Source organism: Pempheris klunzingeri, chromosome 21 (assembly GCF_042242105.1).
Source record: "Pempheris klunzingeri isolate RE-2024b chromosome 21, fPemKlu1.hap1, whole genome shotgun sequence".
Classification (NCBI taxonomy): Eukaryota; Metazoa; Chordata; class Actinopteri; order Acropomatiformes; family Pempheridae; genus Pempheris; species Pempheris klunzingeri.
In genome coordinates, this window is record NC_092032.1 from 10,558,336 (window position 1) to 10,572,940 (window position 14,605).

Consider the following 14,605-nt stretch of genomic DNA (forward strand, 5'->3'; position numbering starts at 1 on the left):
CTACTGTGAGCTGCATTAGACAGGCAGCCCGAAAACACAGGAAACATGAGCAGAATAATTTAAAGTAGTTTGTTTTTAAGTTTTTTAGGCCTTTTTTTTTACCATTTGTCCGACCACGCAGTTGCTAGATTCACTTGCCCGATGTAGCATTTTTCTTGCCCTGGGCAAGTGGGCAAACCTTATTGTTGAACCATGGATTTATTACACACTTTGTGCATAGATATGGAGAATATCTATAATAATATATCTATAATAATTATAGACTTGCAAATTATGTAAATTGAAATAAAAAGTTATTTAAAACTTCAAAGCAGATTATGAATTATTTTATGAATCATTTTAAAAATGGATTAATTTATTCAGCACTTAAAGACAAGAAAAGGTATTATTACTATGACAATTTTTTCCAGTATCAATTATGTTTAGAATCATTATGTGATGTGATGATGTGATTATGAAATTATTCTGGTGGCACACTCCAGTGTCTCCATATAATATCAGCAAATCATATATAGATATGACAGACTTAGTTAATTATTAAAATAGTACCAACTTTAATGTTTAAAAACCTCAAAACATGCTCCAGAAATGCCGTAGGTTCAGTAATCTCTACTGAAATGCTGGTTGACTTTGCAAACAGTCACATAGACAACTAGACTTAAGAGGAAAAAACGCTTTTGTTCCTTCATCAGCACGAGCTTCATCTTCACCTGACCATCCGAGTCCTGATAGTGGACGAGGAAATGCTCACCGTCATAGTCATAGGAGACAGAAGTCGTCTCCAGCTCCATGGAAACAGGAGAGCTGACGCACCAGAAGGGTTTCTTGTATTCCTCCAGAAGGGTCAGATTCATGATGCAGCAATTCTGGGGGAAAAAGTAGAGAAATAAACAAGTGTCAAGACCTCTGATTTGAAGCTGCTGTGATATTCCAATGAATATGTATACCAACTTCTTAAAAATCTCATTGCGAAGAACACGTCTATTACACTAGAACTCAAAACTTTCAGCTGTATTTTCCTTTTTACCACTTGTCAGGGACACATTTAAGATGCTTTGGGCGTTTATTTTCTTCTTCCTGTACCACATAGTGACATAGCGTGCAGGTGCAGTGTGCACATGTCTTACCTCCACTGCGCCCTGCAATGCCTCACACCTCCAGGGCAGGGTGATGCTGCCTGACAGAGGAGTGTGCTGCCACAAGTCTGTCCTCCTAATGGCAGTCAGCTGGATTAGGCCGTCACAGATCTGAGCTGATCACACAAAACAACACACAGGAAGTAAGTCTTTGCACCATAATACTTAGCATAGTATACAATAGAGCACAGTAGACGCCTCATATATTGGCAGCATCGTCTAACAGTGTGAATATGAGTATGCATAAATTACTTCTCTGGCAGAAGAGGTGGGAGAAGCTTCCTGACATGATCTCGCATACAGTGTCGTGGAGAGCAATGTGTAGTTGGTAACCATGGAGACCGTATTCAGGATCTATGTCATCAAAAGGCGGTTTGAAGATTGGTTCCACGTAGGGGCTGGAGGAAGAAAAAAGTAAAAAGGTAAATGAAACTAAGACTGCAGTGAGCGAAGGGAACATTAAAAAAAAGGTATTTTATTTAGAAGGCTTTTACAGAGCTTCATTACTTTTGTGGACTGTGATCTTAATGTGCTGTAATGTTGTGCTCTCATGAGAAACCAGGAGAGGGGGCTGTGTCCACACTGTGCTGATGTGCAAGACTCACAATAGGGTGATCGGTGTAGCACCTTCAGGATTATACAGAGACTCCAGCACTAAATATCACATGACTTTTATGATATGATAAAGTCTACTTGCGACCCCTCATCACAGCTTATGGCCTGAGGGTGGACAAAGTGAGCAGTTCAGTTTTTTAAAGGTAACAGTATCCAGTATCTCATATGACAAACAGAAAAAATAGACATGTTTTGTTTAACACACAGGTGTCAGGAACCATTGATCTCGCCCATCGGTTTTTAATCAACACTACAGAGGCAGATTTCTCTAAATAACTACGCTTCTCTCTGGTTTCATCTCTGCTAATGAGTGAACTGCTTGGAATTACCACCTGCACTGTGTAGTGTCCTAGTGGCAAATAATTAAAATCACACTGTGTAAATGGTCCTGACAAATGACAAGAAGAACATTATGTAAGAAAAAAAACGTGGTACAGTCCAGTCACATGACCCACTGTGGCGGTGAAATACAGATGTCAGTGATGCTGACGCTTCAAATCTCACCCTGCTGTGCTTCATAAGTGGGTCACATCAGGAGCATGAAATGAATCCTGTCAGTTATCACATCCTTTGAATTGAATCTGCTAGTGATATATTGCACGCCATGTATGGATGTGAATAAAAGGTGTCAGTTCAAGTGCAGCCTACCAAATGGGAGATCCCTGGGTGCTTCTTTCCACCAGCCTGTGGAAGTGGAGGGTGAACATGACAAAAGCAAGGGAGGACTGGCCCTGAAAAAAGAGCCCTCATTTAAATTCCTCATTAATTATCCTGTTGAATCAGTTGTGTGGAAAAAAATATCTATCTCACTTTATCAGATACTAACAACTAATGAAAGATGATTAAAAAAAAATGCCACAGCTGCCTGTGAGATATTTACCCTCCAGACACCAATGATGATGCCGGGCTGTAGCAGCTTCAGTTCTACCAGTCTGTCCTGGCCAATGACCTGCGCACTTTTAGTTAGAGTCTGCATGTCTAACTTCGCCATTAGGGACCTCCAGCCAGGTCTGACAGAGCAAGGAAAGAAAGAATTCACTGAGAGAAAAGAGGAAACAGAGACATGGAGAGAAAGAGAGAGAGAGAGAGAGAGAGAGAGAGATGGACGCTGGCTGTCTTACTTCTTTAGGCCTGGGCAGTTGAGGGCTATCCTCCTGACACCGTGGAGTTGAAGGGTGGAAATCTGCTGGTAGCTGGGAAAGCGGCCACCTCCGCTCCAGCAGAGAGTCACAGAAGTCTCGCAGAACTGGGACCAGCTCAGCTCATGTATGATCTCATGCCCTGACTTATCAGTGGCCGTCAACTCCCAGGTGGTGTGCAAGTTCCTATTATAACACAATGCACGATTATAGCCATGAGATGTGACAGGTGTTTTTGGCTTAGCAGACAAAGTGTAAATTAAAAGGCTCCCTGCTTCATAAAGTGGTAAATAACTCACTTAATATTCTCCAATGGCCACGTGAAGACACCACTAAATTGCAATTGCTTGACAATAATCAAACGTTTCAAGCATTCATTTGGCATTAATACAATACTAATAATTGTGCATTGTTGGATTGGACTCTCGCTCTTTAAATGAGGCAAACTATGAGGTTAATGGTCATTACGTTTCTTCTGACAGCAGTAGGGAGTAGTATGACTGCAGTTAAGCTGTTCTCGCTAATGAAATGATATGCGACGAATGAAATGAAACTGCAGCTGTTGCGATAAATCTCTTGATCCAATTCTGTCTAAAATGTGATTCAGGGCCGCCCCTACTGTGATGCAGGCGGTGCCTCGCTGAGGCACCATCCAATATCAATTAAGTGGAGGAACAAAGCTAAAAACTGGAGCAGCCCAGGAGGCCCCAAGATGACCCAGGGGATTTCACTCTGCATTGTCTGTATGTGTGATGTCTTGTGAAATGATTATTACCAAGGTAAATCACATGCTCCTCAGTGTCTCTAACAGACAAACCCCCACAGGGAATTGTCTGAGCTGGTAGGAGGAAGGGGAAGGTGTGTGTGTCTGTGTGCATGTGTGTGTGTTGTGGATGAGAAGTTGGGGGGCTAAGTAATTTATTTCAACAATTCAGACAGCCTCTGCAAGGAACACAATTATTTCTACTTCCCCTCTGTACCACAGCGACTGCCACAGACTCAAAATTGAGTGCTGCACAGCCTCTAATCAGAGGTTATAAAAACACAGCAGAAACCGCAGTGTAGGCGGTGAGGGAGCTTTCCCCTGTGTGCTGGCTTCCCCCTGAGCAGACATCGCGCTCAGACAGAGACCTCCTTTCTCACCTTTAATAACAAAGTGTCATTAAGTGCGATATGAAAAACAAACCATGCTTTGTTTTTGATTGCCAGCGGCCTGAACTGTCCTCCAGTCTCTACCCTTGACAGCGAGGGTAGATCTCCAAAGTTTTACTGTTTGCTAACCGCAAACAGTGCCGGGGTTCCCATGATACCTCACAGAGCTGCTTCCAATTGTAAAACAGCTCGACGTACCAAACGGATGGCAGATTACGGCATGGTAGACAAAGTATGATCTATACAACTTCTTTTAACGGTAATATTCAAAAGCGGCAACCTAAAATGTAAAACTAATTGACACAAGGCCTCCCAGAGGAATAATGAAACCTTTTTCTCACCTCAGTAGCTAAGCAGTTTAAATGCTTGAATACACTGTGAGCACTCAATTAGCTTAACTCACAAGCAACACTTGTCAGGCTACTCAAGTGTCTGGTAAGCGAAATGAAGTACATTAAACAAATCATACACCTCAGGTACTTCATCTAAGTGCTTTTCAAAAGCGGTTTTTGCTCCGTCTCTTACCTGAGGACCCGCTCTGTTTGGCTGGGCAGCCCAGTGTGACGGCTGATGAGTCTGAGATGTTTTTTCCACTTGTTCATGTCACATGCGCCTACAGTCCTGAAGTACAACCTCCTCCAGTAGCCCGCAGCCCGATCCTGCACCCCCACAGTGGCCATCTCCAGCAGCAGGTCGTCCAGGCACTTCGGTTCCCGCTTTTTATCCTTGCCAAACTCTGACACATAAATCTTGTTCCAGAGAGCACTGCATTGACGGAATTGGAAGGTAAACAGAGGTGAGAGGTTGTTGTGAGTGAAAATGACTGAAAAAAATGAAAGAATGCTATTAAATATGTCTGGTGTGCTATTTTGTTACAGAGCCACCATTCAACAACAACAGAGAAATCCTTTAGCTTGTTCTTCAATGTATAAGTTCTTCTGTTATTCCTGTGGTGGTTGAGAAGATTGGTTCGTTTTGATTTATTTTATTTCCTGTTCATTTCTTACTTAATGTGTACTAAAAGTAAATATTAAAAGTAAAAATATGATTTTATATGTTTTATAAGAAATAAAAGTTTTGAGAAATTGCCTGAAAAACTATATATTTTTTGGAAAAAATACATACCTAAATTATTGTAAATTCACTGGGGACGCCTTCTAAAAGTTCCTCTTTAAGTGAGTCACTTGTGGTGAAGGACAAAGAAATTGTCACATTGCCTGATCTTGCAACAAGAGAGCCGTCACACTGCCATAAATTTCCATTTAATCACATAATTTACGTCTAAAGTGAGTCTTTAAAACCTTATTTTAAATGAACCAATCTTTTTTTTTTTTTTTAAATGAACCAATCTGCCAGTGCAGTAACATTTTTCCACCTGTTTCTAGCAGGGATCAACATTTTCGAGAATTTTCCAGATATCAGTGTCTGTATCTTGAAATAAAACAATAACGATAATGCAGGTTAATGCACTAGTAATTTCTTTATCAAACATTTTGATACTCAATTAATGCCAAAAAGTCACTGATTCTAGTTCCTCAAATGGGACTATTTTCAGTTGTTTTAGTCTTCTGTGACAGTCATTATAAGATCTTAGGGCTTTGGATTGTTGGTCAAACAAAATATGCAATTTCAATCAGTCAGCATGGACTCTGGGAAACTATGATGAACAGTTTTCACCTAATGATTAATCATGATTGAAAGATCAATCTATAGTAAGTAAAGTAAGTACAGAAAAAGGTCTTAAAGGATTCAAGGATTCAAAAATAAGTGTCTGAATAAAGTTTAGAGAGTTCCCTGTTCTGTAAGCTGTCTTCACTTCCAACTGTACTGAATAAGTTCTACAAAGAAGTACTTACTTATCATTGGCAAGCTGGTTGAAGAGCTTATTGACGTGGCTGATGCTGAAAAGAGCGGAGGCGTCTAGGTATGACAGAATCTTAATCAGGATCTCAGACGGCAGTCTGCAGAAAAGGTAATCAGACATCACTACAAGGAAGTGACACCAGTGTTTTCATGCCACCTGTTGTTCAGCACACGCCTCTTTAGAGGCGCCGAAGAATGAGACAAATGTGCTCTCGACAGGCTACTTGCCAATCTTATCACACACTTCTGGCAACAAAATGAAATGACCCCAGTTGATGTTCTCATTTAGCAGATTCAGTATGAAACACACACAATTGAACTTCAGGACTCTCCGTTCTGTAAAGCTTCATATTTTGTCACATTATCATCCTAATTCACAAAACGGCAGCCGGTTGTGTTACATCGTCCTTCTTTGACACTGAGCTGATCCACCACTCTTGTTTAGATAAGGCTGTGGTGTCAGAAAAAGACCCTATTTAGGCTGCAGGAAGGGCTGAATTAAAGCGTAAGTGAGATCTAAACTGTGAACAAGCACAGCGAGAAACACTGTGTGAAATCTCATGTCACCACCGACCTTCTATGTTAAATGTTAGTAAATATTAGTCTGTTTGGATATTAAAGCTAAAATCAACTGTAATGATTTTGGTTTTATCCTTATTACACCCATCTGCATGGTTTAATGTGCTAAAATACTAAAAACTGTACATTTTTCTTCGTTTGGTTCTTGGTTCGGACATGCGAGGGAAAGGGATGTAGCCTGCATGGCATCCCCATACCAGGGGCTGCCCCTGCCCTTAAAGGAACCTCAGTTCCTTCAGGCGATCTGATCGGCTTGACTGACAACAGTGTTGGGGTTATTTTCCCTGACAGCTAGCAGAGTCTGCTGGCTCCCAGGAACGGGGATGTTGATTATGTGTAACTCTCCATATCTGTTATTCAGAAATATTGATCAGGTTTGTCCATTTGCACCTGATTAATGATGCCAACGCGGTCTAATTAAATCACTTCAGTGAGCGATATATTCATGACATGTTCGCATTACCTGCCTGCTCAATCACTGACACTGCACTCCATACTAATAACCAGATAAAACAACTTCTAAAATGTGACACTACATGAATAAATCATCTTCGGTGCAGTTTTAACATGAAAAAATGCCAGATATTTTAGCTTTAAATGTAAAAATACTCAAATAATTAACCTCTCACTGACATTTGGAGAGTTTGGAAAAAGGAGAAGAGTGAGTAAGTCAGACACAAGTTGAACTCCACAGCATTGTCACTTAGTTGGCACACTATGAACTATGTTCATCTTAAACCAGATCAACATAAAGCATGATTATGAATACCTTGTTTAATTATATCTAAAAGTACAGACATTGCCATGCTTAGAGCCATGCTAAAAAGGTCAATTATTATCTTTTAAGCATCTCAGAGGTGAAGATTCGCTGCTTTTCTCTTTGCAATGTCACCGCAAATTGAACATCTTTTACATTGCTTCACAAAACAAGCAACCTGAACACTGTTCCAAGCCTTTTTCACCTTTTCCTGCCGTTTGTAGACTTTACTGTTAATCAATAAAACGTTCTAATCCAAACTACATATTTACAGTCACGCAGATGTTTTGTTGTTTGACTTTTTCTTCCAGCAAACCATGACAGATTTTTTGAAGAGAGCCAGGGGGAGAGCCATTTGTGCTCACTGATGTCTCGAGATAGTCTCTAAACGTAAAAATGAAAACTTGGCTGTCATTGCGGTTGGTGAAACAATAACCCCGCTAAATGTGAATATCTGTCTGCTTTGATGGCATTATGTTGTTTGGCAGTTCATACATAAGAAGTGACAGTCACAGACACTTGAAAACAGGCATGTGGTGACAAGGAAAGCAATTGTGTGCCAACTTTTTATCATCTGGTGTTTCATTGCTGCCCAATTCAATATGCAAAGATACGGCTTAATTTGAAATTGAAATGTAGTTTAGTGTCCTCCACCTGCATTGATTCTTGCTGGGCTCTTATTGTGTTTTGCTGCAAATACAAACCCTTTTACTTTCAGGGCAATAAATCCTGGACTTGCCTCAGTTTGTGGACACTGCCTGGCTGAAGTGCTGCATGCCAGGCTGGTGAAAATATGGGCATGAGCTGACAGATTACCTTTCCATAAACTTCTGAGTGGACGCTGGAGACCATTTGTCAGCTCTTTTAGACGTCCTCGCTGTCCGCGCTCTGGATGAAACTGCTTTTGGTGCCGCCATTTGTTTCACTGCTCTTGACCCCACGGAGACAGATACAAGGTAATTTATATTTGTTAGGACGTTAAAGAGCCTTGTGTGTTTGACAGCGGTTTGGCTCACTGGCCGAGGAGGTAAACAAGGGTTTACAAAATGCCCGTGTAAGCTGTATATGTTAGCTAAACAAATAGAGTTTGTTCTCCTTTGCTGTAGACATATCTGTGTCTAACTGTGACAGCGTTAAATCTCTCCATTGTGCGCGTCCAGTCGCCATGGTGACGTCCTGTTAAGTTCCTTCTACCCGCAGAATGAAAACTTCCGGTAGGAAGTGGCGAAGCTGGCCTTCAAAATAAAAGCCAAGAAGCGCGTGAATCAATTTTGTAATATGTGCAAAATTTCTGATTTCATTTAAATAAATAAGTTCTACTCAACTAAACGTCAGAGGGAAATAGTGTGCCTTGTACTCCACTACAATCATTTGATACATTTCTTTACAAGTTAGTTAACAGGTTCAGATAATTGATACAAAATATTACCAACAAATAAAATATGATTCAGATTAAGACACCTTGTAGTGTAGAGGTAAATTATTAATTTAATTATGAATAATTGTAATCCTGAAATATAATCAGAAAGTCTGTATGATGAGTACTCACTTACTTTTGATACTTGAGCATTCTTTGAGTATATTTTAAAACGAATACTTTTGTACTTTTACTGAAGTAAAAGCTGTGAATACGTCTTCCATCACTGGATTTCCACAGATGGAAAACAAAAAAGTCTGAAAATATGAAGAACAGAAGCTGAGATACGCTGAATTTCATTTTCTGGTATGTGTCCAGCTCTCTTCAAAAGCACTGGATCCTATATTTCCCATAATGTAATTCAATTTGTCCTTCATTAGACCCTGACTGCCCTGCAAACAACCACGCCTTCAAAACTCCTTAACCCAGTTTGTTATGCACGCTTTCTGATATAGGTTTGTAAGCTCAGACACCAAACTGAGATAACTCCGATGACATCATCTGGGTTATTTTCTCAGACTTGAAGAAAGTCTGTTACTCTGTAAACTAAGGTAACCTGGTAAACCGGTAAACCGGTAAACCGATATCCATGTATGTATCCATGCATTGTGAGAGAGTGTTTTTGGAGGGATTTTCTGTAGTAAATGAAATAATCTGATTATGTCCTGCATTCAGAGTTTTACTGAAGTAAAAGTTCTTGATGTTAATAGATTCAGACAATCAATTAATCATCTTATGCTTCATTACCTTTGAATGTAGGTATGAGTCATGAAGGCCACAGCACACATAGACACGAGCGTATTAAGTCACATACAGCCTGTTTATCTGTTTTATCTACGGGCTTTTTTGGTTGTTTCATCACAAATTTAAAACCTAACCGGGGACTGAAGCTGCCAATCAGCTCCAGTCATTCATATACATACTGCTGCATTGTTTAATTGTGTTGTCTCAAGTAAATGAATTTTTGGCATTCTAGAGTAGTAATGTAATATTCAAAGAGTAGTGAAATGTTTAAAGCTGTTTTAGGTGTCTGATGAACAGATCATTCTGGTAAATAAAGACAACAACATTTTGATAATAGAAATTAAATACTCTGAAAGTATCTCTTTGGCGAGTATTTCAATTATTCAGAATTAGTGAGAGCAAAACCTCCGTTTGACATGAGATTGGAACAAATTATTGATTTATAGATCCTGTATATGAACACTCACCCTCTTTCTCTCTCCCCCCCCCACACACACACTGCATTGACTAATTTCCTTTGCCCATAGACTCAACCATAACCACAATGTACCCAACCTTAATTCAAGCCTTAACCCTAACTTTGACGTATTACCATCTGAGAACCTGCCTTCTGCCCCCGCTTACTGTAACCTCTACCAGGCCTAGTACGGTATGCCGTGAACTTTCTCTTGGTTACCAATATAACTCCTCATCAGGGTGTTGGTCCTGCACTAGCAGATGAGATAACAGGCAAGATTGATGTTATTTGTCTCCTCACACATGCTAAGAGAGAGGTCACATCTGACTGATGTAAGACAAAGAGAGACAGAACACTGTCTCTCCCCCTTTCACTCAGAGGTGTCGTTCAGGGATGCAGTGAGACAGAGCACTCTCAAATGAACTTGTTTGAGACTCTGACCTCATTTCAGATATGAAGATATAGAGTCATTTCTAGTGGCACACAAACAGATGGACAGGCAGGCAGATGGATACAAAGATATCTATTTTAAAAGGGGTATTTTAGTCCTCGTGAAGCATATGGTGGTGTGAGCTTACAGGGTGCACGTTCAGATGATTTATGCTTAGAATATTTAACAGAGGCATTAAGTACAGGACAAACTGGATTAGGTACTGTATGTGGACTCACTTTATTGTGACAGCGAGATCGTAAATAAATGACTCCTACGTTTAGCAAAATTAGAGTCATGAGAGGAATCCTGCAAATACGAATACTTTTGTGATTTTCATTTAAAAAAAACAACCAAATCCTTTTCTTTCCAAAAGCAGATGGCTTGTTTTAAGTCCCACCACATAATCAACCTCCCCTTTTCCTGGGAGCTAGTAGGCTCTGCTAGCTGTCAGGGGAAATAACCATAACACTGTTGTCAGTCTAGCCGATCAGCTTGCCTGATGGAAGTGAAGTCCCTTTTAGGGCAGCGGCAGTCCCTGGTATGGTAATGCCATGTAGGCTACATCCCTTTCCCTTGCATGTCCCCCGTACTTGACATTTGATGTTTTCTGTAGCTGTGTGTCCTTCTGCAGGCCTGGGGTCAGTTGTGGCTCTTGGATACCTGATGTCACTCTTTCGCTTGGTTTGCCAGTCAGCTCTGACAGTGCAGTGCTTGTCAAACGGGGATGAGAAAGGGAGGGGGGAGGGATCACCATGATTAAGTCTAAAATAATGTCCTGTCCGTGCACTGCGAGTCGTGGCTCATTACACAAGGACGCTGCCTTTATGGAAGCAGCTGGTAGACATTCAAGCCACACATTTTGTATTTGTGTCAAGGCTTGTAATGCTCATTTACAGTGATATTCTCTGGCTTTAAATAAAATATCTGTTTTTCTCTCTCTTCCTATCCATTTGCTTGCACGCATCGAACATATGGATTACAGTTTTAATGAATTATTCCGATAAAACAGACTTTTCTTCCCACTGTTTAGCTGAGCTGAGGAAGTTGAAGACAGTTATCAGAGTTACCATACGTCGAACATGTGCATGCCATGCATAATGTAGCATATCTTTAAGTAGACTCATGACAGCTCATTAAAGGTCTGACATGAGGGTTCACCACTTGTGAAGCCCACTCTCAGACTCGCTCAGAGGTGTGGAGCACTGATAGGGACCCTTTACACGGCTCTTCAAAAGGATGATGACATGTCAGGAATCGAAAAGAAAGGCTAAGAGTGGTGGCATTTTCTCAAGTGTCGCCTGCTCTCAACTCGCTCATGGGGTGTTTGTTAAGTGCGATGGGTATGTGAAAATAACTTGCACACCCATCGGTAAAATATGCTAGCCGGACGCCACACAAGTTTGTTATTTGTATCACTTTTATGCCTTGATTTTTCTCTGTGCCTCTGAGAAGCAGACGCAGCATCCTGCAGAAGTGGATTCCGCCACTGGATGGCGCGCAAGTATCTTTATTGGACTCATAAAAATGCTCGTATAAGTCTCAAATTAGTAACATGTGTACATGCATGCTGAATGTATCATGCAACAGTAAGGTTATCCGCTGCAGCCCCTTCATTTCGGATTAATCAGGGAGAGATTTGAGAAACCCACAGCATATAAATGACAGACACTGAGCAAGTGATCTCTGCCGTCCTGAGGGGCCCCTGAGCTCGCAACATTGAACTGATTAATATGTAAACAAAGCCATTAGTCCACGCATGTGCTCTTAATTGCGGGATACTTCTGAGGAGTCTCGTTGCAGTGGCTATACACAAAGAATGGGCGTGAGTTGTCCCTCGAAAGGGAGCCCAGAGACTATCTTTTTTAGCACCAGCAATCTGAGCGCTCAGTCTGCGAGAGACAAGAGAGCACAGCAGCGGGATGGATAGCACAGGTAGGTCGTGATTTACCTTTTCTCTACAGAAATAGCTGCAAAGTGCTTTGTGTCGCCGCAATTATCAACTAGAACGACGGAAAAGATAAACTGGGACATGATTTTTCATGGACATTGGAATTTGTTACAAAGTGCTGCTGCGCACAGTTAAAGGATACAGTCCGCAGTAGCACAAATAGTTGGTTGGATGGAAAACGAATGAACAGAGAAGCTGCATCAAAATCAACGCGATTTTCAGATTTTTATTTGCTGACAGAGACTGCTTTCATTTTACGCACGGTAGTGGTTTTACGCACAGAGAATATATTCAAGTTTAATGGCTAAACTGTAGAAGATTGTTCTTCTGCTGCTGTCTGACAAGAAAACTCTATTTTTTTCCCTTGAATCGTCAGGATTTACAACAACAGTTGTCTGAATACTCTCCCAAAATCAACTAAGACGCACAGGAGGGAGGGGAGTCTCAGTCGGAGAGAGTGCGTCTGTGTGTCAGAGGGTGTTTGAGAGAGTGAGGGAGCATCACAGATAGAGGAAGAGAGAGAGGGAAGAGAGAAGGGAGTAAGTCTGGACCAGGTGATCGAGCACTAACAAACCTCCAAGGGGCTGCCGGGTTGTATCAGTGTGCACGGGATCAGCGGTCCGACCATGGTGCCCGCGCGCTGCCCGGGACCCTGTGCCATCCTGGCACTGGTCCTCCTCTTGGGATGCGGCGTGGCTCTCTGCCTCGGCCAGAACGACACGGAGCCCATCGTGCTCGAAGGGAAGTGTCTTGTGGTGTGCGACTCGAACCCTTCCTCGGACGGAGCCGTCACCTCCTCACTTGGCATATCAGTCCGCTCTGCTGGGGCAAAGGTGGCTTTTTCCGCCGTGCGTGGAACCAACCATGAGCCGTCAGAGATGAGCAACACGTCTATGACCATCTATTTTGACCAGGTCAGATATCCACTGAATTTAGCACTAACACAGTCCTGCAAAAGTCCAGTATTAATCAGATATGGGCCAATATATTAGCTCCATCACTGTTGTCTCTGTTTTTCTCTCTACACCATACAATATATCTATGGCCATAGGTGAGCAGAACTTGTTTAAGGTCATTGATTTCCTCTCACTGCTCACGCTCTTTGTGATCTGAGCTCAGACTATCCCTAACCTAAACACGACACTGTTTGCCTCTGAAAAGGGTTCATTTAATGCTGTGCGTAACTGGCGTGATTTAAAGATACGCTGCCAAAATGAATGATCATCCACGCAGGATCATTAATCTCATGCGAGTAAAGGCCTCGGCCGAACTGACATGTGCATTGTGTTGCTTTTGGTCTGATGTTTCAATAAGTTTTCACGACTGGTGTCTTTGGACAGCGGCCTGTTATACGCATCAAATTGGGAAGCATCCCAAACCGCGACTGAAGTGCCGCCAAAACATTTGGCATACCATATCCAGAGTATGACTGCCTCTCTGTAGTCACAATGCGTGGCAGAGGCAAACAATAAATTACTACAAAACCAGCTGTTATGTTAAGTGAAGCACGCAGGTGGAACAAAGAATAATACAGCGCTGTCTCATCGTGCGCCCTTCTTGGTCACAGGTTTTAGTGAACATCGGCAACCATTTCGATCTGAAAGCAAGTGTTTTCCAAGCTCCGAGGAGGGGGATCTATAGTTTCAGCTTTCACGTGGTGAAGGTCTACAACAGACAAACCATACAGGTGAGCAATTGTGGAACAGCTGGTCTGCCTTCAGCATTTCATAGATGAGATTTCAGTGCAACAACCAAACCGGTGTCTGCCCTCCTCCGCAGGTGAACCTGATGCAGAATGATTATCCGGTTATATCAGCATTCGCCGGTGACCAGGACGTAACGAGAGAGGCGGCCAGCAACGGAGTACTGCTGATGGTTGAACGGGAGGACCGGGTCTATCTGAAGCTGGAACGGGGCACCCTAATGGGCGGATGGAAATACTCCACCTTCTCAGGCTTTCTAGTCTTTCCTCTATAATCTGATCTGCGATGACCCACGTCGCACGGGACTCTGCCTAAGTTGAGGAACAAAAAAAACAAAACATGCCATTTATTTTTAACTTAAATAACTGTCAGCCAAGGAAGCCGACGAATATCTGTATACCTACACTCGTCCACTATCTAGTCAAATATGAACGTTTCCTTGGAGTTTCATATATTCAAATCCATCAGTCAACTTTTACGCAATCTGGATGATTAAACGTATTGATCGGCCAGTGGCGTGTGCTTGTCGGGTATGTGGATTTTTTCTTGCTTGGAAAACAAACTTTGCCAACAGACAAACGGGTGCACCTGGGCAAAAAAGGACACGGGAGAAGATGATGAATGGAAGAACTGATATCCTGGACAGGCCGAGTGTGTTATGC

The 14,605-nt window shown here is 41.9% G+C and overlaps 2 protein-coding genes across 2 annotated transcripts; one reads left to right on the forward strand and one right to left on the reverse strand.

Moving 5' to 3' along the window:
• Positions 1-599: 599 nt before the first annotated feature.
• fbxo15 (F-box protein 15) lies at positions 600-8,161 on the reverse strand. The gene is made up of 9 exons (XM_070853397.1): positions 8,058-8,161; positions 5,899-6,003; positions 4,568-4,807; positions 2,873-3,076; positions 2,632-2,761; positions 2,400-2,482; positions 1,389-1,534; positions 1,128-1,252; positions 600-866 (listed from the first exon to the last, which is right to left on the reverse strand). The coding sequence occupies exons 1-9, from the start codon at positions 8,156-8,158 to the stop codon at positions 600-602; spliced, it is 1,401 nt and encodes a 466-aa protein (XP_070709498.1). The 5' UTR covers positions 8,159-8,161.
• Positions 8,162-12,866: 4,705 nt separating this feature from the next.
• Positions 12,867-14,217, forward strand: cbln2b (cerebellin 2b precursor). Its single transcript, XM_070853205.1, has 3 exons — positions 12,867-13,154; positions 13,808-13,927; positions 14,020-14,217. Exons 1-3 carry the CDS (start codon positions 12,867-12,869, stop codon positions 14,215-14,217), a joined length of 606 nt encoding a protein of 201 aa, XP_070709306.1.
• Positions 14,218-14,605: the final 388 nt, after the last annotated feature.

Excerpts from the sequence above, each read along its gene's own strand:
- cbln2b (XM_070853205.1), top strand. The coding sequence starts at position 12,867 with ATGGTGCCCGCGCGCTGCCCGGGACCCTGTGCCATCCTGGCACTGGTC. Across the intron at positions 13,155-13,807 it reads TGACCATCTATTTTGACCAG|GTTTTAGTGAACATCGGCAA; the intron begins GTCAGATATCCA and ends TCTTGGTCACAG. Across the intron at positions 13,928-14,019 it reads ACAACAGACAAACCATACAG|GTGAACCTGATGCAGAATGA; the intron begins GTGAGCAATTGT and ends CCTCCTCCGCAG.
- fbxo15 (XM_070853397.1), bottom strand. The coding sequence starts at position 8,158 with ATGGCGGCACCAAAAGCAGTTTCATCCAGAGCGCGGACAGCGAGGACG. Across the intron at positions 3,077-4,567 it reads CAAACAGAGCGGGTCCTCAG|GAACTTGCACACCACCTGGG; the intron begins GTAAGAGACGGA and ends GTGTTATAATAG. Across the intron at positions 2,483-2,631 it reads TCATCATTGGTGTCTGGAGG|GGCCAGTCCTCCCTTGCTTT; the intron begins GTAAATATCTCA and ends CTCTTTTTTCAG.